At 45.8% G+C, this 26,596-nt stretch overlaps 1 protein-coding gene across 5 annotated transcripts in view; it reads left to right on the top strand.

Annotated features, from left to right (window-relative positions):
* The window catches only part of TXNRD2 (thioredoxin reductase 2), a 71,780-nt gene that overhangs the window by 12,027 nt on the left and 33,157 nt on the right, over positions 1–26,596 (top strand). For all 5 annotated transcript variants that reach the window (XM_049865190.1, XM_049865188.1, XM_049865187.1 and 2 more), the window contains exons 3-8: positions 4,530–4,586; positions 4,968–5,112; positions 6,029–6,103; positions 7,890–7,968; positions 8,699–8,761; positions 18,243–18,313. In XM_049865190.1, coding sequence (XP_049721147.1) covers positions 4,530–4,586; positions 4,968–5,112; positions 6,029–6,103; positions 7,890–7,968; positions 8,699–8,761; positions 18,243–18,313 — 490 coding nt within the window. The remainder of the gene's footprint in view (positions 1–4,529; positions 4,587–4,967; positions 5,113–6,028; positions 6,104–7,889; positions 7,969–8,698; positions 8,762–18,242; positions 18,314–26,596) is intronic.

The following is a 26,596-nucleotide window of genomic DNA, read 5'->3' as shown; positions in this document are numbered from 1 at the left end:
CATGAGTCATTTCTTTTTTTCCTAAATTTTATTTATTTTGTTGTTGTTATTGAGAATATATACAGCAAAACATACACCAATTCAGGTTTTACATCTACCATTTAGTGACATTAATTACATTCTTTGAGTTGTGCAACTATTCTCACCCTCCTTTTCTGAATTGTTCCTCCTTCCTCAACATAAACTCACTGCCCCCTAAGGTTTATATCTAATCTTTTGAGTTGATGTTGTCAATTTGATCTCATATAGATAGCTCTTAAAAGAGCATAATGCCCAAGGCAGACCTTTTTTACTAGTTAAACTAAACTGGTGTTTGATTTTAAGATGACTTCAGGGAATATTTTTGGTTTAAGTTTTAAAGATTATCTGAGGCCAGTAGTTTTAGGGGTTCATCCACCCTCCATGGCTCCAGAAGTCCATGAGAATTTGAAATTCTGTTCTGTATTTTCCCCCTTTTGATCAGGATTCTTCTGTGGAATCTTTGATCAAGATAATAAGTAATGGTAGCTGGGCACCATCCAGTCTTTCTGTTCTCATGGCAAAGGAGGCTGTTGTTTAAGGAGGCAATTAGCCACATTCCATATCCTCTTTCAATTCCTGACTCTCCTTCTTCCTCTGTTGACCCAGGTGAATAGAGACCGATTGTTGTGCCTTAGATGGCTGCTTGCAAGCTTTTAAAACCCCAGGCTCTATGAAATGAACTAGGAGGTAGGACATATGCACTAAACACATTATTAGGCCAATTAACTGGGATGTCCCTTGAAACCGTGACTCTAAACCTCTAAACCAAGGAACCAAATCCCATGAAGTGTTTGGTTGCACATAAGTAGTCTTAGCAGTTACTTATGCCAATTCAACATTTTACAGCTGTAGAACTTATTAACCGCAATTACTGTAATCAGCTGTGCAACCCTACCTAATCAATACGATTTTTCCATCACTGTTAATCCCTCCCTGGTTACCCCTGGTAACCACTAATAAATGCTGGTCTCTGTACATTTGCCTTTTCTTTTTATATAAGTGAGGTTGTACAATATTTGTTCTTTTATGATTGGCTTATTTTTCTCAGCATAATGTCTTCAAGCTGCATCAATACTGTAGCATGTTTCAAGACCTCATTTCCCCCACTGGCTGAGTAGTATTCCATTGTATGTATGTGCCACATTTTATGTATCCATTCTTCTGTTGATGGGCATTTAGGTCGTTTCACCTTTTGTCTGTTGTGGATACTGCCGCAGTGAACATTGGTATACAAGTTTCTTTTTGAGTATCTGCTTTGAAATCTTTTGGGTATGTACCTAGGAGTGGAGTTGCTGGGTCATATGGTAGTTCTGTTTTTAGTTTTTTCAGGAATCGCCACACTGTTTTCCCTAACAGCTGTACCACTTTGCATTCCCACCAGGAATGGATCAGGATTCTAATTTCCCCACATCCTCACCAATATTTATTATTATTTGTTTTTTAATCTTAGCTGTCCTAGTGGGAATGAAGTGGTATCTCATTGTGGCTTTTATTTGCATCTCTCTGATGGCTAATGACAGTGAGCATCTTTCCATGTGTCTGATGGCCATTCGAATGTCCTCTTTGGTGAAATGTCTGTTCAAGTCCTTTGCCCATTTTATGATTGGCTTATTTGTCTCTTTGTTGTTATCAAAGTTTTATGTATATATTTTGGTTTTTATATTCTTACGGGATATGTAGTTTCTGAAGATATTCTTCCAGTTGGCAGCTTGTCTCTTTACTTTTTTGGTAAAGTCTTTTGATGAATAAAAGTTTTTAATTTTGATGAGGTGCCATTTATTTATTTTGTCTTTTGCTGTTTGTGCTTTCTTTTATTAGATAATCCATTGTTAAAAGTTAAGCCTGACAGTGTTGCCTCTGCATTTTCTTCTAAGAATTTTAGCTTGCACATTTAGGTCCTTAATCCATTTCAATTTGTTTTTGTGTATGGTATGAGACATGGGTCCTGTTCCATTTTGTTGTATGTGGAAATCCAATTTTCCCAACACCATTTATTCAAGAGACTCTTCTTTCCCCGTTGAATGAACTTAGCACCTTTGTCAAAAATCAGTTGACCATAAATGTGTGGGTTTATTTTTGGACTCTCAATTCTATTCCATTTAGCTATATATCTATTGTTATTCCAGCACAGGGCTGTTTTGATTACTGTAGCTGTGTAAAGCCAAAAACCAAACCAGTTGCCATCGAGTTGATTCCGACTCATAGCGACCCTGGTGGCATAGTGGTTAATTGCTATGACTGCCAACCAAGAGGTCGGCAGTTCAAATTCACCAGGTGCTTCTTGGAAACTCTGGGGGCTAGTTCTCCTCTGTCCTGTGGGGTCGCTGTGAGTAGCTGCATAGTATGTTTTAAAATCAGGAAGTGAGTCCTCCTACTTTGTTCTTCTCTTTCAACATTGCTTTAGCTATTCAGACCCTCTTGCCATTCAATATAAAACTGAGGATTGGTTTTTCTACTTCTGTAAAAAAGGCTGTTGGAGTTTTGATTGGGGTTGCATTGAATTTATAGATTGCTTTGGATAGTATTGACATCTTAACAATATTAAGTCTTCCAACCCATCAACAGAAACATCTTGTATTTAAGTCTTCTTTAATCTCTTTCAGCAGTGTTTTTTTTCTTTTTCTCCAGACATAGATGATGAATACACTTCAACAACTTAATTTCTCTAGATCCTTTCTTCTAGAAATATACTAACCAACAGAAATATAGAGTAGCCACATACATAATTTTAAAATTTCTACTAGATGCATTAAAAAAGGAAAATTGTTTTAATAATATGTTTTATTTAATGCAATATATCTAAATATTATCACTTTAAAAATATTCAATATAGAAATTACCAATAAGATTTTACTTTTGTACTAAACCTTCAAAATCTGGTGTATATTTTATACTTAAACACAACTCGGGTTGGAGTAGCCACATTTCAAGTGCTTAATAGTCACATTTACGTAGTGAGTACTGTATTGGTGAGCACAGTTCTAGACTATACCTAGCAATTTTTGGTAATTTAACCTCATGATGAGTATACTACGGTTGTTTCTGTTTCAGAAATGTAACTATTAGATTTAACTGAAGAAGAGGTAGAGAGGGAAGAAAAATGGGAGAGAAAAAGAGAGAGAGAAACCTACTTCTAGACATAACACTTGAACTTAACACAATTTTCTTCCTTTCTTAATTTGCTGCACTCTTTCAAATATTAACAATGATTTTTTTTTGTTGTTACTTCCTTATTTCTAATATGTCTGCCGAGGGAGATAAACAACGGCTGTCAAAATAGACATTCTTTCCACCCCTTCCCAAGATGGAAAGTCCATAGTTTAGAGATTTCTCCACATATTGAGCCTTCAGGGTGCTATTGATCTCAGTGTGCCTGCCATGTTTAGGACTGATGCCCCCTGGTAGTGCCGAGTGGATTTACTGGATGTAAGGGGGCATTGCTTTTCTGGATGGTTCCAATCTCTCTTTTTTTTTTTTTTTTTTTAATAATTTTTATTGTGCTTTAAGTGAAAGTTTACAAATCAAGTCAGTCTCTTCTTGTGGCCCTTTCTGTCTCTTGGGCTCGTAATCGCCTTGTGTCCTTGGTGTTCTTCATTCTCCTTTGATCCAGGTGGGTTGAGACCAATTGATGCACCTTAGATAGCTGCTTGCTAGCGTTTAAGACCCCAGACGCCACTCTTCAAAGTGCGATGCAGAATGTTTTCTTAATAGATTTTCTTATGCCAATTGACTTAGATGTCCCCTGAAACCATGGAGGGGACCTAGTTTTGAAAAGGTGTATGATGACAACCTGCCGTGAGGATGCTCTGCCGCCCAACACAAGGACATGGGTGACACAGCACAGGCAGCCTATGGCACGCCATCCAGCAATACTCGCCTTCCTGACTGCTCTTGGGTGAGGGGCAGACAAGGACTCAGTGGTGACACGGCAGCAGTAGTAGAGGTTGGTGCTGCCCAGGCCAGAAGAGTGATAGAGGAAAGGAGGTGGTGGGAGGGGGCGTTCAGGCAGAGCCTGTTGGCAGTCTTGGGTGGCCAGAGCTTCACCCCTTGATGCCATGACCCTGGTGTCAACCCTGAACCCAGCTCTTCTTCCTAATCCAGGATTCTTAGTCTTGGGTAGGCCCTAGCTCCGCCTACCCAGCTCCCTCACTGGCCTCGCTCTGGCCCACCCACTGGGGACCTGCTGTCTCTCCCCTGCACCTCCTGTCTGTGAATGTGGTCCCTGGGACCAGCGCTGCATAGGTGACAGTACCTAGGAGGGCCAGTGAGAAGGTTGTGGCCAGAGAGGAGGCCTGAGGGTCCCGCCTGTGGGCAACCACAGCTGGGCAGAAGATGGGCAGTGGGTCGGCCAGGACGCTGAGGCTGAGTGGAGTTCACCAGCGTTGCTCAGTTCAGCTGCTGTGCCGGAAGTGCCTGGCTAGCCCCTTCCCTGCCTCTATTGGGCCTTGTGGGCCCTGGGAGTCCCTGACCCCTGTGTGCTCACCTGCCTGCTCCTTTTCTTGTTCCAGCTGCTCAGTGGGGAAGGAAGGTGGCCGTGGTCGATTATGTGGAACCTTCCCCCCGAGGTAGGCAGCCTGATGGGAATGGGTGGCCTGAGGGTGGTGGGGTGGGGGAGAGGGGACCTGAGTCATGTACAGAGGGTGGCTGACACATTCACCCCCAGCTGTCCACAGAGTCTCTGAAGAGTATCCTACTTGGTGTGTGAGCTGCCATTATTTTAAAGTTTCTTCAGTATTCTGATTTTTCAAACTGCTCTGAATACAGTTAAAAAATAGGGAGCAAATTTGTATGACAAGGCTGTCTGCGTTGCATCTGAGTTGTGGGAATTCCAGACAAGTGTAGAAGCCCCAGCAAGCCTCCCGAAGCCCCTGCACGCTTCCTGCCAGTCGCTGGCGGAGGCCGTCTGGCAACCTGCCTGACTTTGCAATGTGTTCTTCCACATCCAGGCACCAGGTGGGGCCTTGGCGGGACCTGTGTCAATGTGGGCTGCATCCCCAAGAAGTTGATGCACCAGGCAGCCCTGCTGGGGGGCCAGATCCGAGATGCCCACCACTACGGCTGGGAAGTGACCCACCCCGTCCCACACAACTGGTGAGGAGTGGGCGCTGGGCATTCCCAGTTCAATTCTGCTCCTTAGAGGCTGAGTGAGAGGTTCGCTCATTCTGTTAATCCTCACGAGGAGCCTGCTATGGGACGAGGTTCTTAGCTGGGGGTGACTCTGTCCCCATGGACATTGTCTGAAGACATTTTTGGTTCACAACTTGAGTGGGGGAAGCTACGTCTACCAGCTAGAGGCCAGGGATGCTGATAAGCATTATTCCATGCACAGGATGGCCCCGACCACAAAGAACTGCCCAGACCCACTGCCAATATTGTGGTGATGGCGAAGCCTGCCCTAGGTTCCGCTCTTCTAGGGAGGGGGCTGGCAGCAGGTGGGTGGCACTGTGGTGGCTCAGAGCCTATCACAGGCCTGGCTTAGCCACCACGCTGGCCTCAGGAGCTGCTGTGGGCCATCCCTTTGGTGGTGCACAGATGAGGCCAGTGACAGGAATGCCTAATGCTTCAGGACACAGCTGGTTGCATCTTGCTGGTCGTGGACCAAAGCCCACCATTGTCAGAAAACTGGGCCCTGATTAGGGACAGCGACAGTGGCACCTCAGGGTGGACATCATACTTCTACTGCCTTTAAAAACACCTTCGTTTCTTGATATTTGCATCTAATACTTTGTTATGGAAGGAGCCCTGATGGTGCAATGATGAAGCACTCAGCTGCTAACCAAAAGGTTGGTACTTAGAACCTACCCAGCTGTGCCACAGGAGAAAGACCCGGCAATCTGCTTCCATAAAGATTATAGCCTAGAAAACCCTATGGGGCAGTTCTGCTTTGTCACATGGGGTTGCCACGAGTTGGAACTGACTCGATGGCACCTAACAACAAAGTTGTTATGGATTTCTGCCGCTAATGTTTCCATTGTGACTTTTAATATTTTGTATTGTGTGTTATCAGGAGGAAGATGGCAGAAGTTGTTCAGAACCATGTCAAATCCTTGAACTGGGGGCACCGAGTCCAGCTGCAGGACAGGTACTAATGCTTGTGTGTGCCACTCCTGCCCCTGGGAGCATGGCCTCTGAGGGGCAGACAGCTTCTCAGGCCTCCTGTTGGGTTGTCGTTTTGTGCCTGTGACAAAACCTTAGTGAGCATTTGCACAGAGCACACCCTGGGCAAGCTCTGGGGCTTGGCAATGATGAGATGATGGGTCCCTGCTCTCAGGTGGGAATGCGGACAGGAGCTGGCGGGGGAGCACTGGGATCTGTGGAAAGCCTCTCTGCTGAGCGAGTGCAGATGTTGGCAGGAGCCCAGGCAGAGGGGACAGAGGTGCCTGAGGAGCGTGTTGGAGGAAAGATCCAGAGGTTGGGGCTGTGCCAAGGGGTGCAGCATGGCTGGGACTGAGCTGTGGAGGCCCAGAGTAGTGGCTGGGCTCAGGGGACACAGAGGCCAGCAAGGGGCCATCACAGGAGCCCTCCAGGTAAACAGTCTTTGACTCACCAGGGCCAGCCCACAGTTACGTGAAAGGTGCCTGGTGAGCCCTCATGGCTGACAGCAAAGAGGAAGCCCCAAGCACTGTCCCCAACCACAAAGCTCACAAACTGCTTCATGGCTTCTGGCTTCCCTGGGGCCCTGTGCCCAGGCTGGGGACACTGCACCCCCAGAGGCCTGGAACCATGAGACCCTGTCAACCCCTTGGGGTTCCATAGCCCAATGCCAATGTGTTCTCCATGCCTGAAGCCTACCGCCTGCCCAGGAGTTGCTGTCCAGGGAGGCCCCAGCCCTGGTGCTTGGCTCTGCATGGCTTTGCCCCTGGTGGTGGTAGCTCTGCCCTTGCTCTGTGGGTTGGCAAGGGAGGCAGTGGTCCGTCCGAGGTCTGGCGGCCCTCACCTGTGTGCCATGTGCTCAGCCCATGGATTTCCTTGGTGCTGTGCAGTCAGCAGCTGAGAAGAGGCTGAGCCAGGGGAGCAGCCTGCTGCTGCAACCCACACTTCCTGAGGCTCCTCGGTGGGGGCTGAGCTACCCAGTGCTGACTGGGAGTCTGTGTTTCCTCCTCTGGGTGGGCTCTGGTCCCCCAGGCATGGTCAGTCTCATGTGGTTCTCTGGAGGCATCAGCTGTGGCAGGGTCTCTGCTGGGTCTTGTAGGAGGCCAGTGCAGGACTCCGTGTCGGGTCACACAGCTTTTACTTCAAGGGCCATGAAGTGAAGGCGGCATCCCGCAGCTGCTTTACTCAGCTCAAGAGCAAGGGGGGATGCGAGGCTGAAAGGGAAGAGGGCAACATGCTCTGGGTGATGCTGCACCGAGCCACTGAGAGTGCATCCCAGCAGCCTAATCTTGGTCATTAGATAGTGTGAGTGCACAGACCCCAGGTGCCTGTGGTCCTGTCACACTCAATCACCCGGCCTCATGGTTCCACTGAAAGCAGAAGGTAGATACCTACCTGGTGGGAAGCAGGTGGGAAGCTGGTCGCCTGGGCGGTGGGTAACTGGGTGTGTTGGGCTTTTGCTCCCTAGTGGTCTGTGCCCTTAGTGGCGGCCTTGCCACCTCTCCTGTTAGACACCAGGCTGCACCTGGGCTCTCAGGACTGTGGCTCTGCCTTTGGTGCCTGTGGCCCTCGTGTCCCAGCGAACTCCGGTGGCACATGTTGAGGTGCCTCACCTTTCCCTCCATGCTTCCCAGTGCGGTTCTCCACAAGTCTCTTGCCCTACCTGAGCCACAGTGGTGGGTGGTGGGCCAGCGGCTCACCATCCAGCATCTGAACTGTGCTGCTTGTTTACTCTGCTCAGAGGAGACACGTGAGAATCTTTTTTTTTTTTGCAGAAAAGTCGAGTACTTTAACATCAAAGCCAGCTTTGTCAATAAGCACACGGTGTGCGGTGTCACAAAAGGCGGGAAGGAGGTGAGTGCCTGACGCACAGAGTACATGCCTTAGGCCGTGCTGTGGTTGTGCTCACGCCGCTCCAGCCTTTGCAGCCTCTGAGCTTCTTCGGCTGTTGGAATTAGAGACAGATTTCCTGGAAAACAGAGTAACCAACTCATGTGTGATGCTCTCTGGGGTCCCTGGGTGGTACAAATGGTTAAGCACCTGACTCGACTGTTAGCCAAAAGGTTGGTGGTTTGAACCCACCCGAAGGTGCCTCGGAAGTCAGGCCTGGCGATCTGCTTCTGAAAGGTCACAACCTTGAAAATTCTATGGTGCAGTTCTACTCTGTGCACATGGGGTTGCCTCAACAGTATTGAATGGAATCGACTCAATGGTAACAAACAGCAACAGCAGCAACGTGCAGTGCTCACCCTGCCAGGCTGCCCTGCTGTGTGGTGTGACGGGGCAGGTGAATCATGCCCTCATTGCAGGGTTTTGCGGGGATTAGAGGAGATGCCCAACAGTGCTTTGTAAACTGTGACGTGCTGAGAGTAAGATGTCTCCCTGCCCTCTTCTGCCTGTCCTCCTCCCATTCAGCTGACCCTTGACCAGGATACCAGCACTGTGGACCCTCTGTGCTGCTGGTCAGAGGATCCGCACTGCAGGGCAGGGACTTGCTGCCCAGGGCACCTGTGGGCACTTGAGTACCCTAGAATGGGCGACCATAATGTACTTATTTGCTATAGCTTTCTTTGGTTATTCTTAGACTCTGCTTTCGGCTGATCACATCGTCATTGCTACTGGAGGACGGCCAAAGTATCCTCTGCATGTGAGTGTCCCCCAAAACAGCCTCACCTGGCACCACTGAACACGTTCATGGTCTCTGACTCACCTGGTACATGTCGCTCATGCTACCCGCACCACAGCCCTGCCCCATGCTTTTGCTTTATTGAGGTGTAACTCACATACAGTAAAATACACCCTTCTGAACGACACAGTTCAGTGGCTTTTAGCAGTCATAATGTTGTACAGTCATCAGTCACCACTGTCTAATTCCAGAACACTTACATCACTCTGAAAAGAAACCCCATACCCATTAGTAGTCACTCACCACTCCCCCTTCCGTCCTGCCCCTGGTGATGGTTAATCTACTTTCTGTCTCTATAGATTTGCCTATTGTGGACATTTCATATGTGGAATCGTATAACATGTGGCCTTTTTGTCTGGCTCCTTTAATTTAGCACAATGGTTTCCAGGAGCCCCGGTGCCATAGTGGTTAAGAGCTCAGCTGCTAACCAAACAGTCAACAGTTCAAATCCACCAACTGCTCCTTGGAAACCCAATGGGGCAGCTCTACTCTGTCCTGTAGGGTCACTATGAGTTGGGATTGACTCAGCGGCATCTAACAACAACAACAACAATGTTTTTCAGGTGCATCCATGTTGTAACATGTATCAAGACTGAATAATATTCCATGTATGAATATACCACATGTTATTTATTTATCAGTTGACGGACATTTGCATTGTTTCCACATTTTGGCTGTTAGAAGTAATGCTGCTGTGAGCATTCATGTATAACCTTTGTGTGGACACATGTTTTCATTTCTCTTGTGTATACTGCATTGAATCCGTAGATCAATTTGGGGAGTAGAATTGCTAGGTCATCTGGTAACTCTGTGTTTAACATTTTGAGGAACTGCTAGGCTGTTTTCCAAAGCTGCTGTTGTTGTTAGGTGCCTTTGAGTCACTTCTGATTCACAGTGACCCAATGTACAACAGAATGAAACACTGCCCGGTCCTGCACCATCCTCACAATCATTGTTACGCTTGAGCCCATTGTTGCAGCCACTGTGTCAGTCCGTCTCATTGAGGGTCTTCCTCTTTTTCACTGACGTGCTGAAAAAAGCAGCTATACCATTTTATATTCCCACCAGCAAAGTATGAGAGTTCCATTTTCTCCACAGTCGCACCAACACTTTTTTTTTTTTTTTTAATTATAACCATCCTATATCTAATTGTGGATTTGATTTGCATTTCCCTGATGACTAATGACACTGAATTTCTTTTCATGGGCTTATTAGTCGTTGTATTTCTTCTTTGGAGAAATGTCTTCCAATTTTTTGCCTATTTTTAAATCGAGTTATTTCTCTTTTTATTGTTGAGTTTTAAGTATTCTTTATATATTCTGGATACTAAAAAAACTAGGTAACAACAAAACATATATCAGATATATGATTTGCAAATATTAACTCTCATTCTGTGAGTTGTCTTTTCAGTTTCTTTTTTAAAAAACAATTGGATTTAATGAAAAGTTGCTGGATACATAATAAATATGTGAATATCAATATTATTACTATATATAGGAATATAATAGGGATACTGTATGGTTTAAAGTCAAGAAAGGTAAGTGTCAGAGTTGTATCCTTTCACCACACCTATTCAATCTGTATGCTGAACAAATAATCCGAGAAGCTGGACTATATGAAGAAGAATGGGCGTCAGGGTTGGAAGAAGACTCATTAACAACCTGTGTTATGCAGGTGGCACAGCCTTACTTGCTGAAAGTTAAGAGGACTTGAAGCAGTTACTAATGAAGGTCAAAGACCATAGCCTTCAGAATGGCTTGCACCTCAACATAAAGAAAACAAAAATCCTCACAACTGGACCAATGAGCAACATCATGATAAACGGAGAAAAGATAAAAATTGTCAAGGATTTTATTTTACTTGGATCCGTAATCAGCACCTGTGGAAGCGGCAGCCAAGAAATCAAAAAAACTCATTGCATTGGGCAAATCTGCTACAGAAGATCTCTTTAAAGTGTGGAGAAGCAGACATGTCACCTTGAAGATTAAGGTGCGCCTGACCCAAGCCATGGTGTTTCAGTTGCCTCATATGAAGGCAAAAGCTGGATGATGAATAAGGAAGACCGAAAGAGAATTGACGTCTTTGAATTGTGGTGTTGGTGAAGAGTATTGAATATACACCGTGGACTGCCAAAAGAGTGAACAAGTCTATCCCGGGAGAAGTACAACCACAATGCTCCTTAGAATGCTCAGAAGGGATCAGTCCCTGGAGAATGACATCATGCTTGGTAAAGGATCAGCGAAAAAGAGGAAGACCCTCAACCAGATGGACTGACACAGTGGCTGCAACGATGGGCTTAAAGTGTAACGACGGTTGTGAGGATGGAGCGGGACAGGGCAATATTTCGTTCTGTTGTACATAGGGTCGCTATGAGTCAGAACGAACTCTATGGCACCTAACAACAATAGGGATATATTGTGGATCATATAATGAAAAATAAACCCTGTTTATAATAATAAGTTTATATATACCATCTAGGAATACTGTTAGATATTCTATTATTTCCTGATCTACTTACTATACTTTTTTTTAATATGGTAAATATGTACGTAACAAAATATTTGCCATTCCAACAATCTTCACATGTGCGATTGAGTGACATTAATTGTATTCATCATGTTGTGCAACCATCACCATTATTTATTTCGAACTTTTCCCATCATCCTTAACAGAAGCTTAGTGTCTCCTAAGCAACAAATTCCCTTATCCCTCTTCCTCCCACCCGCCCAGGTAACCACTAATAACCTTAGGTCTAGTATACATTTGCCTGTTCTAGATATTTCATGTAAGTAGAATCATACAGTATTTGTCGTTTGGTGACTGACTTATTTCACTCGGCATGTTTTTTAAGGTTTGTCTATTTTGTAGCATGTATCAAGACTTCATTTCTCTTTATGTTTGAGTTCTATTCCATAGTATGAATGTACCGCATTTTGTTCATTCATTTATTGGTGGCTAAAAAAAAAAAAAATTTTTTTTTTTTATTTAAGTTAAAAAAAATTTTTTTTTTTTTTTATTTAAGTTATTTCCAAATTTCGGCTATCGTGAATAGCGCTGCAGTGAACATCAGTGCACCAGTATCTGTTTGAATTTCTACTTTCAATTCTTTTGGGTATTATATACATAGGACTGTAATTGCTGGATTGTGTGGAGCTCTTGTGGCGCAGTGGTTAAGTGCTTGGCTGCTAACTGAAAGGTTAGAGGTTTGAACCCACCAGCCACTCCGTGAGAGAAGGACGTGGCACTCTGCTTCTGTAAGATTTACAACCTTCAAAAACCTGTGGGGCAATTCTACTCTGTCCTGTAGGGTCTTTATGAGTTGGAATTGAGTGGTTGGCAATGGGTATGGTAATTCTATGTTTAACTCTTTTAGGAACCACTAGACTTTTACCCGTAGTAGCTGTACCATTTTATAATCCTACCAGCAATGGATGAGGGTTCTAGTTTTTCCACATCCTTGCCGACACCTGTTTTCCAACTTTTAAACCATGGCCATCTTAGGTGGACATGAAGCAATATCTCATTGTGGTTTTGATTTGCACTTCCCTAATGACTAATGATGTTGAGTATCTTTTCGTGGGTTTTGTTGGCCACTTGTATGTCTTCTCTTTTCACTTTCTTGATAGTGTCTTTTGATGCACAAAGTTTTTAATTTTGGTGAAGAACAGTTTAAGCCATTGCCTAATACAAGGTTATGAAGATTTACTGGTGTTTCTTTCTAAGACTTTTATAGTTTCAGATCTTGCATTTAATCCTTTGATCCATTTTGAGTTATTGTTTGTATATGGTGTGAGGTAAGCATCAAAACTTACTCTCTTGCATGCAGATAGTTGTCTGAGCACCACTTGTTGAAAAGACTATTCTTTCTCCATTAAATGGTCTTGGCAACCATGTGGAAAATCACTGAACTATAGATATATGGATTTATTTCTGGACTCTCAATTCTATTTCATTGATCTATGTCTATCCTATACTGGTACCAAGCTGTCTTTATTGTAGCTTTAAGTTTTGAAATTGGGAAGTATGAGTCCTCACACTTCTTTTAGAAGATTGCTTTGGCTTATTTGGGGCCCCTTGCAATTCTGTATGAATTTTAGGATCAGTTAGTCCATTTCTGTAAAAAAAAAAAAGCAGTTCAAATTTTGATAGGGATTATATTGAATCTGTAGATCAATTTGGGAAGTATTACCAGCTTAACGATACTGTCTTCCAATCTGTGAACATAGGATATCTTTCCATTTATTTAGGTCTTATTTAAAAGTCTTTCAACAATGTTTTGTCGTTGTCAGTGTACAAATGTTCCACTTCTTTGGTTCAATTTATTTCTAAGTATTTCATTCCTTTAGACGCTTTTGTAAGTAGAATTGCTTTATTAGTTTCCCCTTCAAATTGTTCATTGCTAGGTGTGGAAATACAGCTGATTTTTGTATATTGATCTTGTGTCCTGCAACCTTGCTATACTCATTTATTAGCTTTAATAGTTTGTGGGTGTGTATGTGTATTTTTTTAAATCATTTTTTAAATGTAAGACCACATCATCTGCAAATATCATTTTACTTTTTGCTTTCCAATCTGGATGCCATTTATGTATGTATGTATGTTTGTAGGTAGGTATGTATCTATCTGCCTGTCTATCTATTTATCTACTTACTCATTTATTTTTTGCCTAATTGCCCTGGCTTGGACCCTCAGTATAATGTTGAATAGAAGTGGGGAGAGCAGATATTCTTGTCTTGTTCCTGATCTTCAGGGGAAGCTTCCAGTATTTGACCATTAAATCTGATGTTAGCTGTGAGTTTTTTTTGTAGATGCCCTTCATCAGGTTGAGGTAAGTTCCCTTCTGTTTCTAGTTTGTTGAATGTTGTTATCATGAAAGCGTGTTGAACTTTGTCAGTTGCTTTTTCTGCACCTGTTGAGATGTGGAGTTTTTCCTCTTCATTCTATTAATATGGTGTATTACATTGATTGATTTTCGTATGTTGAACCAACCTTGCATTTCTGAGATAAATCCCACTTGATCATGGTGTATAATCCTTTTTATATGCTACTGGATTTGATTTACTAGTATTTTGTTGGGAATTTTTTTTTTTTTTTTCCCCTACATACCTAAGGGATATTGGTCTGTAGTTTTCTTGTGATATCTTTGTCTGGTTTTGATATCAGGTAATACTGGCCTCATAGAATGAGTTAGAAAGCATTTCCTCCTCTTCTATTTTTTTGAAAGAATCCATGAAAGATTGGTGTTAATTCTTTAAACTTTTGGTAGAATTCACCAGTAAATCCATCTGTCTTAGTTTCCTAGTGCTGCTGTAACAGAAATACCACAATCGAGTGGCTTTAAAGAACTTAATTTATATTCTTACAATTTAGGAGCCTATAAGTCCAAAATCAGGATGTGGCTCTAGGGGGAGGTCATTCCTTGTCAATTTCAGCTTCTAGTAGCTGGCAATCCTTGCAGTTCCTGGACTTGTAGATTCCTCTGCCTCCATTGTCAGCAGATAGTGTCTGCCTTCCCCGTATGTGCTTGCTGTTGTTTCTCATCTGCTTTTTTATGACTCTGAAGTGATTAGATTTAGAACCCAGCCTACTCAGGTATGATCTAATCAACGTAACAAAGAAAACTGTGTTCACAGACAGGATTACATCTACAGTTACAGGGATTAAGGTTCCAACACATATTTTTGGGGGAACAATTCAGTCCATAACACCATCTGAACCTGGGCTATTATTTGTGGAAAGTTTTTTGATTACCAACTCAATCTCTTGTTATATAGGTTTATTAAGATTTTCTATTTGTTCTTGAGTCAGTTTTGGTAGTTTGTGGCATTCTAGGAATTTGTTTATTTCATCGAGGTTATCTATTAGCATACAACTGTTAAAAATATTACTTTATAATCTTTTTTATTTCTGCAAGGTCAACAGTAATGTCACCTCTTTTTTTCCTGATTTTAGTAATTTGAGTCTTCTCCCTTTTTTTCTTGGTCAGCCTGGCTAAAGGCTTGTCAATTTTTAAAGGTATACATAGGTATATGTATTTTTTTCCCAAAGAAACAACTTCTGGTTTTGTTGATTTTCTGTATGTTTTTCCATTATCTTATTTATTTCTACTCTGATCTTTATGATTTCCTTCCTTTTGCTTGCTTTGGATTTGGTTTGTCCTTCTTTTCTAGATTCTTAATGTAGAAGTTTAGGCTATTGATTTGAGATCTTTCTTCTTTTTTAATTTGGATATTTCCAATTCCAATTTTCTCACTGCTTTGCTGCTCACCACAAGTTTTGTTGTATTGTGTTTTCATTTTCATTCATCTCAAAGTCTCTTCAAATTTCCCTTGTGATTCCTTCTTTAATCCATTGGTTATTTAGGAGTATGTTGTTTTCTCTGTTTAATTTCTGCATATTTTGGAATTTCCCAAATTTCCTTCTGTTATTGATTTCTAATTTCATTCCACTGTGTTTGGAGAACATACTTTCTATGATTTCAGTCATTTTAAATTTACTGAGACTTGTTTTATGGCCTAACATATAGTTTATTCTGGAGAATGTTCCATATGCATTTGAGAAGGATGTGCATTTTCTGTTACTGAGTGGAGTACTTTATAGATGTCTTACTGGGTCTAGCTGGTGTCTTCTATTTTCTGACTGATTATCTGTCTAGTTATTCTACCCATTATCGAAAGTGGAGCACTGTAGTTTTCAACTATTATTGTTGTATTGTCTATTTCTCCTTTCAATTCTTTCCGTTTTTGCTTCATGTATTTTAGTTCTGTCTTGTATGGAACATTTATGTTTATAATTGTTATATCTACTTGATGAATTGACCCTTTTATCATTATAAAATGTCCCTCCTTGACTCTAGTAGCAATTTTTGTCTTAATGCCTATTTTGTCTCATATTAGTATAGCCAGTCTTTTGGTTACTGTTTCCATGATATATAATTTCCCATCTGTTACTTTCAAACTATTTGTGTCTTTGAATCTAAAATGGGTCTCTCTCTGGTAGACGTCATATAGTTGGATCATGTTATTTTTATCTGTCCTGCCAATCTCTGCCTTTTAATTGGAGAGTTTAATCCATTTACATTTAATATAATTACTGGCAAGGTAAGATGTATGTCTGCCACTTTGCTATTTGTTTTTTATATGTCTTATGGATTTGTTGTAGTTGTTATTCTTCAATTTCTCAACTACTGCCTTCTTTCATGTTAAATAGATATTTTGTAGTATATCATTTTAATTCCCTTGTTCTTTTACTATACATATTTTCAGTTATTTTCTTAGTCTTAGCCCTGAGGATTTCTGTTAACATCTTAATTTTTAACAACCTAGTTTGAATTAAAACCAACTTAATCGTATACCAAAACTTTGCTCCTATATAGTTCTGTTCCCCCCGCTTTATCCTGTTATTGTCACAAATTCCATCTTTATAAATTATGTGCCCATCAATATAGATTTATGATTATTGTTTTATGCAGTTGTCTTCTAAATCAGATAGAAAAAGAATTACAAACAAAAACTACACCTACACTGCTTTTTTATATTTACCTTTGTAGTTACCTTTACCGACATTCTTTATTTCTTCATGCAAACTGGAGTTATTGTCTAGTGTCCTTTCGTTTCAGCCTGGAGGGCTCCCTTTAATATTTCTTGTAGGACAGGTCTGCTAGTGACAAATAATTTCAGTTTTTAATTATCTGGGAATTTATTAAATTCTCCTTCATTTTTGAAAGATATTTTTGTTGGACCTAGAATTCTTGGTTCATATTTTTTTTTCCTTAATCACTTTCAACATGTCATTTCACTGGCCTGTGGCCTCCATGGTTTCTGATGAGAAATCAGCTTTTAATTTTATGACATTAAACTCATTTCTTTCTTGCTGCTTTCAAGATTCTTTGTGTTTGGCTTTCAGTAATTTGGCTATGATGTGTCTAACTGTGAATCTTTGAGTTTATCCTACCCGGAGTTTTCAAGATACATACAATAGGCAAGGTCCAAGTGGGTGACCATTAGTGACCTATTCACCCAGCAGCCGTGCTCAAGTTGGGGCCACTTAAAGCCCCTGAGAGCCACAGTGAGTTCCTGGTAGTCAGGCGGTCATGTGAGCTCCTTCAAGGCATATGCAGAGCTACACACACACACACACACACACACACACAACTGTACCCAGGTGCCCTCTGGAGAGGTCCTTGCCTGGCCCCACCCTGATGCACCTCCCCTGGGTGGCTGCTAACATCTGTGGCTCAACCAAAGGTGGCATGAAGCAGGACCTTTTGAGTCCCAGAGGATGCAGTTCAGCACTGTTCTGCTCTCCTGATGTCCTGCCTGGGGATGACCCCACTGCCCCACCTCACCGTGGCCTGCCAGTGCTGTCCACCAAGGCTTGCTTATATTTTAGTCCCATTTGATTTTATAGGCCTTTTAATTTTCCTTGAGCAAACCCCAGAAATTCCTGACTTTATTTTTTTTGCCAATTGGAATTATAAACTGTTGGAAATCTGTTTCCTCTCTATGAACACATCTTACTCTCACAGGTCAGGAAGAGGGCCCTGTCTCCTTGTATCTCCCCACACACTCAGCTGCCCGTCCTCAGGTTGCCTGGGGACAGGCTCCCATTGGGATATTGGGGTGATGTGGAGCGATTCCTGGGTCATGAAACCCACCTGAACAGGTACTTCAAGGGGGCCCAGTGGGTCCAGCCTTCAGCCTTGCCCCTTGGAAATGAGCCTTGGACCCATTCTGCTCCTTAAGCTGTCTCTTGCCCTCCAGCCCTGATCCTGAGAGGCCCAGCGTCCTACTTGCACCTCACTTCACCCCTCTCACGCAAGGATCCCCCCCGCCCGCCTCTGTGGACAGGGCTCTCCCTGGCTGGCCCTGCAGCTCTACCCTAGTCGCTGACACTGTAGTGCTCATCCTTGTCCTTTTGTTGGAAGCCCTGAGAACTGCTTCTCCAGCACTCATTTGCTGCCTGCCCTCACCCAGCCTCATGTCTCTGATACTGGACCTTCCTGGATTGCTGCTCCCTTGGTGCAGCCTCCCATCTCTCCCCTTCACAAGCACCCAGAACAGGCTTGTGGGGGACAGCCTCTGTCTCTGTGGCCCCTGCAGCTCCCATGTCTGTCTCAGGCTTGGTGCCCGGGGTCTAAATCAAGGAGAAGCTCCTGGAGAACAGAGAAGAAAGACCCTCCCTACCTGCCACATCCATATGGAGGGCACCTGGCCAGCTGGCCTCACCATCATAGCAAGGGAACAACTTGGACACTTTGGGGATTGAACAGATGGTGCCCTGAGTCAGATACAGATAGACCAACCTCTGTCCCCACAGAAGCCACATGTCACCTGGGTTGGTTCTGGTGGAATTGTGTCTGTGAAGCGGGCATCCTCTCTGAGGAAGTCCCTGTAGCAGACCTAAAAACACGTTTCTCACATTGATCCTTGTTTCCTGATAGGTTGAAGGTGCCTTGGAGTATGGAATTACAAGTGATGACATATTCTGGCTGAAGGAGTCCCCTGGAAAAACGTAAGGCCCCAAGTGTGCAGGCATGCGCATCTTCGTCTGTTCCCAGAGGGACTCTCAGGGCTGTGTAGACCCGGCTTTGGTCCTCTCTGTCTGATGCACTCATTCCCCTTTACTTAGAAAAAGAAAAGAAAGCCCATTTACCATCCCTGCTGCAGGGCTGTTGGCACTCTGTGCCCTGTGACTATCTTAGAAGTGATGATGTGAGTTCCCTCTCTATAGCAGTGGTCTTCCAACATGGTCCGATGAGCCCCAGGGGTTCCAGTGGTCCCGTTGTGGACATTGGGAAGAGCACTGAGGGAGAAAGCAGGACCAGATCATTGTGGAAAGCTCTTGGTCACTCCCTTGTCCTCCATCATGTGTCCCCACTGTCAACTGTTTCACAAGTGGGTTTCCTTGAAATCTAGCAAACAGTTCCAAAGGCTTTGGAAACCACAGACCAGTGTGGGGCAGGAATTGCAGGTGTGGGTAGTCTTACGCTTCCTGAACAAGTGTGAATGCGCTAAGTGCATTTTCTGTGCCCACAGGGTGGGCTGTTAGGGACTTGGATGCTCCTGCAGGTGAGAAGGGACTTCATGCTTGCGGGGACCAGAGAGGCCACCAGAGGGCGGCAGAGGCTTAGTAATCGTGGAGCTTTGCTTCCTCTGGCACTTCGCTTCAAGAAAATACTGGTGGAAAAGTGTGCCCAGAGGCAGGCGTGTGTGCATGCATGCGTGTGTGTGCGTGCATGCATGTGTGTCTGTGCAGGTGTGTATGCTTGTCAAGGGAAGTGTGCGTGTGGGGAGGTGTGAGTGGGTGTTGTATAGAGGAGAGTAGGAGCATGTGTGTGTTCTCTGTGTGAGTTGGAGTGTGTGTGTGCGTGTGTGTGTATCATGTGCTCTGCTTGTCTTTGTCATTGTTTCACACTTTACAGGGCCTGTTTGTTTGATGTCAAGTCTCAAGTTCCTGGAATGGCTGTGGTATAGTTCATTCTACCTTCTCACCGTTAATGAGTATCTCAATTGTTTCTATTTGTCGCTGTCACAAAGCCTGCAGTTAAAGCCTTTGTTGTGCTTCTTATACATCCGCGTAAGTGTTACTTGTGCATTTTGTATACCTGTCAGGGTATCTCCTAGCAGTAGAAAAGCTGGTTGAAGGGTAATGCCCTGTACATCTTAACCCATTGTGCTAACAGGCCTCCCTCCCGCAACTGTGCCCCAATACACGCACACATCTGCCTGCTCCCCTCCCTCCACACCTACAGCATCAGCTTTTTATGAGGCATTATGTAGAAAGGCATTTTGTCTTCCGCTGCTGTGCCCACCACTCCTGGGACCATGCACCTGCTCGCCTCTGGCAGGTCCACGTCCTTCCCCAGGACCAGGTTGTACATACCTGTCTGCCAGTTGCCTTCCATGGGTTTTCCCAGGTTGTGTTTTGTCTGTTGACTTGGTGATATTTTTTCATGCATATGTTTTTAATTTTTGTGTTTATCACATTGATCACTTTTTTCCTTTATGCAATAATTTCTGGTTATCAGTTGTTTTTTTTTTTAACTTTGTCCAGATAGGTTAAACATGATCTCATTTTATTTGCATTTGCTGTTATTAGTTAGCGTGGGGAGCTTCTCATGGGTTTACTGGCCACTTAAAATTGTGTCTGTGTGTGTTTGTGTAGTGTGTGTCTGTGTGTAAGTGTGTGGTGTGTATGCATGAGTGTGAGAGTGTGTGAGTCTGTCTCTGGGTGTTTATGAGTGTGTGTGGTATGTGTGCACATGTGTGAATTGTCGGCTTGGTCCTTGCCCTGTTTTTCTATCTTGCTTTTGAACCTTTTCCTTTTCTTACTCTTTTCATAGGAGTCCTTGGGTGGCGCAAATGGTTAAGTGTTGGACTACTAACCAGAAAGTTGGCAGTTCAAGCCCATCCAGAGGTGCCTTGGAAGTAAGGCTTGGCTGTTTCTGAATGGCCATATCCTTGAAAACCCTATGGAGCAGTGCTACTCTTGCACACGTGGGGTCACCATCAGTCGGAATTGACTTGATGGCAGCAACAGCAGTGCTTTATTGTTGTTTGGGTGGTTTGTGTGGTAAAGATGCACTCCCATGTTGTGTTGCAGCTTGTCATTTGGCTTTTATCTTGGTTCACAATAGCCTGTGATGTGCAAATGGTTTTTCTTTTTTGTAATGTAACTTAAACCCTTTTTACGTGTACTGGCTTTTTAGGTTACGTGCATGTTCAGAAAGGCAATAAGATTGTTTTTGGAAAACTGTAATATTTTCTTCTAGAGCTTCCACAGTCAAATTTTCTTCTAAGTTAGTCTGTGGTGTGGGGGCGTTTGTCCCCCCAACCCGCTGACTGGTCTGGAAGTCACATCCCTGTGCTGAGCCCTGAATGCATAGCTGGCCTCAGGCCCCTGGCATCCTCATCTGTTTGACGAGGGCCGCAGAGGGCCGCACGTGTGCCCCGCTGCGCCGCACAGGCCAGGGCCTGCTTGTCAGTCTTCCCTTCTTAGTTTTTGCTCCCATTGATTTCTCCTGATGGTACATAGAAACACTTTGCCGGTCTTTCCCTGTAGCCGTCTGGAGTTGAGATGGAAGTGGCCTCACCATGCGGCTCCTGGTGCTGCCTCCCCGTCGGCTCTGCCTGTTGCCGAGTGTAGTGTTTTCTGTGTCCTGGGCCCATGCGTTTCTTGTCAACTTCGTTCCTGTCCATATTACTGTACTTTCTGGCAATTTTTCTGTTACACGACGGCACTGGGTTGGGTTACTGGGATTCTAAAAGCAGCGTTGCCAGCCCAGACCCCGAAAGGTGCTGGGTTTTGCTTGTTTCTCCCTTTATCTGCTGATTGTGTCCTCTGTGACGGGCTAGCTTGGAAGGATGTCCAGCGCACAGTGGGTGTGTTGTGGCACTGGCCAGAGGCAGACTGAGCACAGGCCAGCTTCTCTGCAAGTGTGTGCCAGGGTGACCGGCAAGGCCGGGAAGACACAGCCCCAGATATTTTGGTCAGGAAAGAAACTGCAGTGTTTATTTTCTTCGGAAAAAAACATTTAGATTTTTTTTTTAAAGCTCTTTCGTTGAGAAGGAATCTAGGTATGTTATTGTTTAAGAAAAAAGTGTTTGTAATGTATCAGTCACCCGTTTCGTTCTGAGCATGATTTATGTGAGGAAATGGTTTTTTTAAAAAATTAAGCTGGAGATATATCCCTGTACGATGCTTCTGTGAAAATGCCGCTTTTGTCCGGTGCTGTTAATGCAAGTTGTAACAGTGTAATATGGGAGTCAGTGTTTACATGTTACATTCCTCAGCTGTAGTCAAAATAAGCCTGGAGGGTCTACAGTAGCATTTCTGTATTTTATCAGCTTGGGCTGGGGCTGAGGGGGAGGCTGCCGCTCACACTTGGAGGGGCTGTTTCTGCCAGATTTATTTGCCTTATAAATATTCCTCGTGTTTATTTTAACTCGCCTTTAAAATGGAGCTGAAATTAATATGGACCTCAGGGCTGCTATTCTGGCCCCAGAGTGCCTCTCAGAGTTTTGTGGGGATGGTCAAGGCTGGCTTCGTCCAGGAGGCCTAGCCGCCTGGCTCAGGGAAGCCAGTGTAGGGATGGCTGCTCTCCCATGTGAGCAGCGCGCCTGCGCCTCTGCAGACGCCTCTGCCTGCGCCTCCTGTCTGCCGTGGTCACTGCGTGGGCTGGTTTGCACCCCTGAGGCCAGAGGGAGGGAGGGAGGGTGGGCACGGGTGGCCATATAGAGTGCTTCTCTGGGTTCTACAGCTTCACGCAGGACCTTCCTCCCGGCCTTCCGCCCATGAGTGGACAGGGAGTGGCAGGGCAATCCCTCACCTCATACCATGTGCTGGGACTGTCCTTTCGTCTACATCTGTATGGGGCACAGTGACCAGGAGCTTTGGGTTCTAGCCAGTGGAGCCCAGCAGTGGGAACCTGCAGCTCTTCAGCCTCCTGCAGCTCTCCACCAACCTTTGCTCCCCAAGGCCACCCAGGCATCAAAGCACTCTTAGGGCCTCTGTGACCACAGAAGCATCCCAGCCTCAAGGGCATTGGAGGACCCCCACTGTTCACTCTGTGCACGGGTCTCAGGAGCCCAGGGCTAGACAGATGGCAGAGACAGGTGGACCAAGCTGATGGGGACAGGGTTAACCAATGCCCCACATAGAAGGACCAGTGCTCTGAGCACTGGTCCTGTTTCAGTACCCATGAGGAAAGGGGTCAAGTGTGGGGAACTCCAGAAGCACAGCACGAGCTTGGGAGTTAGGGATCAAATCCTCTGAGGCCAGTGGGAGGCTGGGAGAGTCGCACCCTTGGGAGAGAAGGAGCTGCCTGCCAGCGGGGGTAGGGTGTGTGGGAGCCGGGAGGCCCTGGAGCCTGCTCTGTGGGTCTGGCACCCTCAGGGCCTCCGCCACCTGAACGTTAGCTCTGTGTCTGGGCTTTCTTCCTTTTCCATTGTTCTTGTTTCCTTGTTTTTCTGTGGAATTCCAGGACAGGTGGGAGAAGCGAGGAGGATGGTAGGGTAGGGACAGGGACAGGATGGTGGACAGGAATGGGCAGGGGAAGAATGACCACTGTGGGTGCTGCAATGGCTGGACCCTCCACACAATAGCAGCTGTTCCACTGCCAGGGGAGGAAGTGGGGGTTCAGAAGGGGTGAGGGTCCAGTGTGGCTGAGGCTTGGTGTGGGGTGAGGGGCTTAGCATGGCTGAGGCTTGAGGGGAGGGTGAAGGCCCAGTGTGGCTGGGGTTCGAGGGGGGGTGAGGGCCTGGCAGGGTTGAGGCTGGGGGTGTGAGCCCACAGGCCATGCAATTTCCTGGTTTCACCTTAGGGCTACCTCCACTGTGCAGGAACTCAGGCCCTGCCTCCCAGCCCACCTAGCCCAGGCCAGGGGGTTCTCTTACTTCCACCCCTTAAAACTCCATGACCCTGCCAGGTTTTGGGGTTCAGGTACCATACGGTGAGGAATCTTGGTCACCCTGCTCCAGATGCTGCTTGGCTCCCTGGCCCTCTGGGTGACCAGCACCTTTGTCAGGGTCTGCTCGTGTCTGGAGGTCAGCTGTCTGCAAAGCTGGGCTCTGAGCTGGCAGATTTGGGCTTTAGCATTGTCACCCTTCTCTGCTGCAAAGGGGACTGGAGTCAGAGTAGAGCGTTCTGGGGTGGGTCTCCAGCATGTGAACCTTCAGGGTGATTGAGTTGCTATTTGCAGATAACAGCCAGGCCCTGCCTGTCCCTGCTTCCTGTTGGTGGCTCCCCTTGGGCCTACTTCTTCCACAGCCTCAAGGCCTGCCCAGCCCACCCTGCTGGCAAAGCCAGCCCTGGACAGTTCCAGTCTTATGGCGGCCTCCAACAGCCCAGCACTTTCTGTTGAATCCTCAGGGTTCTGTGAAGATTTTAGGGGTGAAAAAGCAGGGAGGGTGTTTGTGTAAAATGAGCTGATTTCATGCTGCCTGTCAGAGTTGTCATGGAAGGAACTTTTTTTTTAAACTTTATGGCACAGTAGTGAAACACACGGCTGCTAACCAAAAGGGTGGTGGCAGTTTGAACCTACCAGCTGTTCCTCACGAGAAAGATGTGGCAGCCTGCTTCCATAAAGATTACAGCCTTGGAAACCCTATGGGGCAGTTCTACTCTGTCCGATAGGGTCACTATGAGTTGCAATTGACTGGATGGCAGTGGGTTTTTGTTTTTTACTTTTAATATAAAGTGGGAAGCTACTCAGGTACTGTAATCATTTTCCATTTTTCTAAATAAATTTTATCTTATGAAGAACCACAGCTGGGTGCTTAAGGGAACTCATTCCCACTTTATTTTCTCGTTTTCTGCGTGGCCTCCATGATGGTCTGAAGTGACAGCCCTGTGTCCAGCACAGGGGAGAGGCACCGTCTACCTGGGCGTGGTGGCCAGCCCTCAGAGCCCTGCTGTCCATGTCCCTGAGCACATCCCATGGCTGAGACGTGCGAGTTGGCCTAAGGAGGCACGTCCTCAGGGTGGCCTTGGTTATGGGACCAGCTCCCTGAGGTTGTGGTGGCGCTGGTGGAGGTGGGCGTGCAGGGAAGGGGCCTTAGGGGACGTGTGCCCCTCACCAGCTGCCTCCTCTTATTTGGTATTTCCTGGGCTACAGGCCTGTCAGGGGCCCGGGGCCTCCCTCGAGGTTCTCATTTTGGGGTGGGTGTCCCTTTCGAGAGCAGAACAGGGGCTTCAACCCAAGAGGCAGATGGAGAGCTCTGTGAGCTTGGGCCTCGGGGCCCTGAATGAATGCTTTTGTCACTGTTCCTCCCCCATTCAGATCTGAACAAAAAAGCCTGCCCTGTGATTAGGCTAATCCCACGGTAGTTGCCTCAGTGTAACTGTTTACACACTCCAAGGCACAGAGTGGAGCTGCCTAGAGTCGATTTGGAATGGACTTGGGGGCCAGAGAGGGAAGCGGGTACCTTTTGGCATGGGCTCAGGCCACTCGTTCCTGGTGATTTAATTTGAGTCCAGTGTTTCCAGCTCCCAGAGGCTCAGACTGGGTCGCGGCTGGGCAGCCTCTTCTCCCTGGATAAGAAGCTGGTCCCTGCTGCCAGCATGGCTGCCCTTCAGCCCCATGTTCCTTCCCTGGCTGGCCAGGGCCAAATTGGTCTCAGAGCCTCTGCAATGGGCCCCATGGCCCCACCAGGCCTCATCTACACCCCAGCCTCCATCCAGGCCAAGAGCTCATCAGTGCTGGCACCTACTGTTAAAAGCATGGAACGGTGTCCCCTCTTCCAGACTCTTCACTGCTCAAGATCTGGAGTCTGTGTCTGCTTCCAGTTTGCTCCAGCATTTTCTTTTTCTAGCCTGTGTGAAGGGACTTCCCTGATTGAGTTCTCCTGTCCTGAATTCTTTGAAGAACAGATATTCACATTATTTGATAAATTGGTGAGTGAGGGCAGAGTAAAAACCAACACTGTAGCTATCCTCACTCATGAAGACAAGAAGAAACCCCAAATCACCTTCCTGCTTTTGGTATGACAGTCCAGTTGCCAGCTTAGGAGTGGGTCTGCCATGGCCCTACCCTGCCCAGCTGGCCCCTGTCCTTTTGACACTGTGCCTCAGTCACTGGTTCAGAGTTGGTAGCCAGGCAGCCAGAGGTACCAGATTCTGATGGCCACCCGGAGTGGGAGCCACATGCCTCAAGCCCATACCTGCGCTCATACCCACAGCTCACCGCTCCTTTGCTGGCTGCCTTGCAGCCGGCCCAGCAGGGGTCTGGAGAGCTGAGTGGGCTCCAGGAAGGAGCTGGAAATTCAGCCCTGCTTGCTTGCCCCGTCTTCCCTGCCCTGGTACCCCCTCCAGCACTAGTTCAGGAGGTTGGGGGCACATGTGGTCTGCTGAAATAGAGAACATTTTTTGCCAAAGTAAGGAGTCGGAATTGCCACATCCTCAGCAATGCGGTAGGAGGGCTTGGAGAAGAGGCCTGGCCCAGGCCAGTCCACCATCCTACAGGTTGAGGTTGTGACAGTGCCTCGGCTGTGACAGCATGTGGGTGCTTCATGCTGGCCCACTCACACAGGAGTGTCCGAGGGAAGAGGGTCACATGCAAGGGAGGGATGGCTGTTGGAGGGAGGCATTCATGCTGCTCCCCCAACACTTGCCTACACCGGCGCCTCTGATGGGAGCCAGAACAAAGGGTCCATGTGCTTAGCATCAGTGCTTTTCACCAACTAATTTTGCATTTAGGGCAATTCTGTTTGTTTTTTTTAAAATAACTCATGATTCCCTATCTTAAAGACAGAAGACTTGGTGCCTTTCACCATATACATTGAGTCCAAAAAAGTTGAGGTTTTGTAATTTTGGAAATGTCTTTATATGTTGTTGACTTGATTCTGACTCATGGTGACCCCATATGTGTAGAGTAGAACTGCTGCATATGGTTTTCAAGGCTGTGACTTTTTGAAAGCGGATTGCCAGGCCTGTCTTCCAAGGTGCCTCTAGGTGAGTTCAAACCACCAACTTTTTGGTTAGTAGCCTAGCACTTAACATTTGTCGCCACCCAGGGTAGCCTATATATAGGCATAAAAAAAATACGTATATATAGGCATATATGTTGTAAAACACTAATGTGTCTACACACACGTGTACGTACAGGTGCACTGGTGTGTCTGTCTCCGTGGAGCCGTACCCTGGTCTGCGGGAGGCCCAGTGCCAGCCCCTCCAATCTGCTGAGGGCAGTACATGATTGGCCTCAACTGTCTCACGCACGGTGGTCAGACGAAGCTTCATCTGGTTGCCCAGACAGCGACTCCCTGCACGGCTCTGTCCCCAGCTCCCCAGCTCCCG

The sequence above is a fragment of the Elephas maximus genome, chromosome 22 (assembly GCF_024166365.1).
Source record: "Elephas maximus indicus isolate mEleMax1 chromosome 22, mEleMax1 primary haplotype, whole genome shotgun sequence".
In the NCBI taxonomy this organism is placed as follows: domain Eukaryota; kingdom Metazoa; phylum Chordata; class Mammalia; order Proboscidea; family Elephantidae; genus Elephas; species Elephas maximus.
Note: the sequence above shows the minus strand (reverse complement) of the source record. Positions and strands in the feature narration are given on the sequence as shown.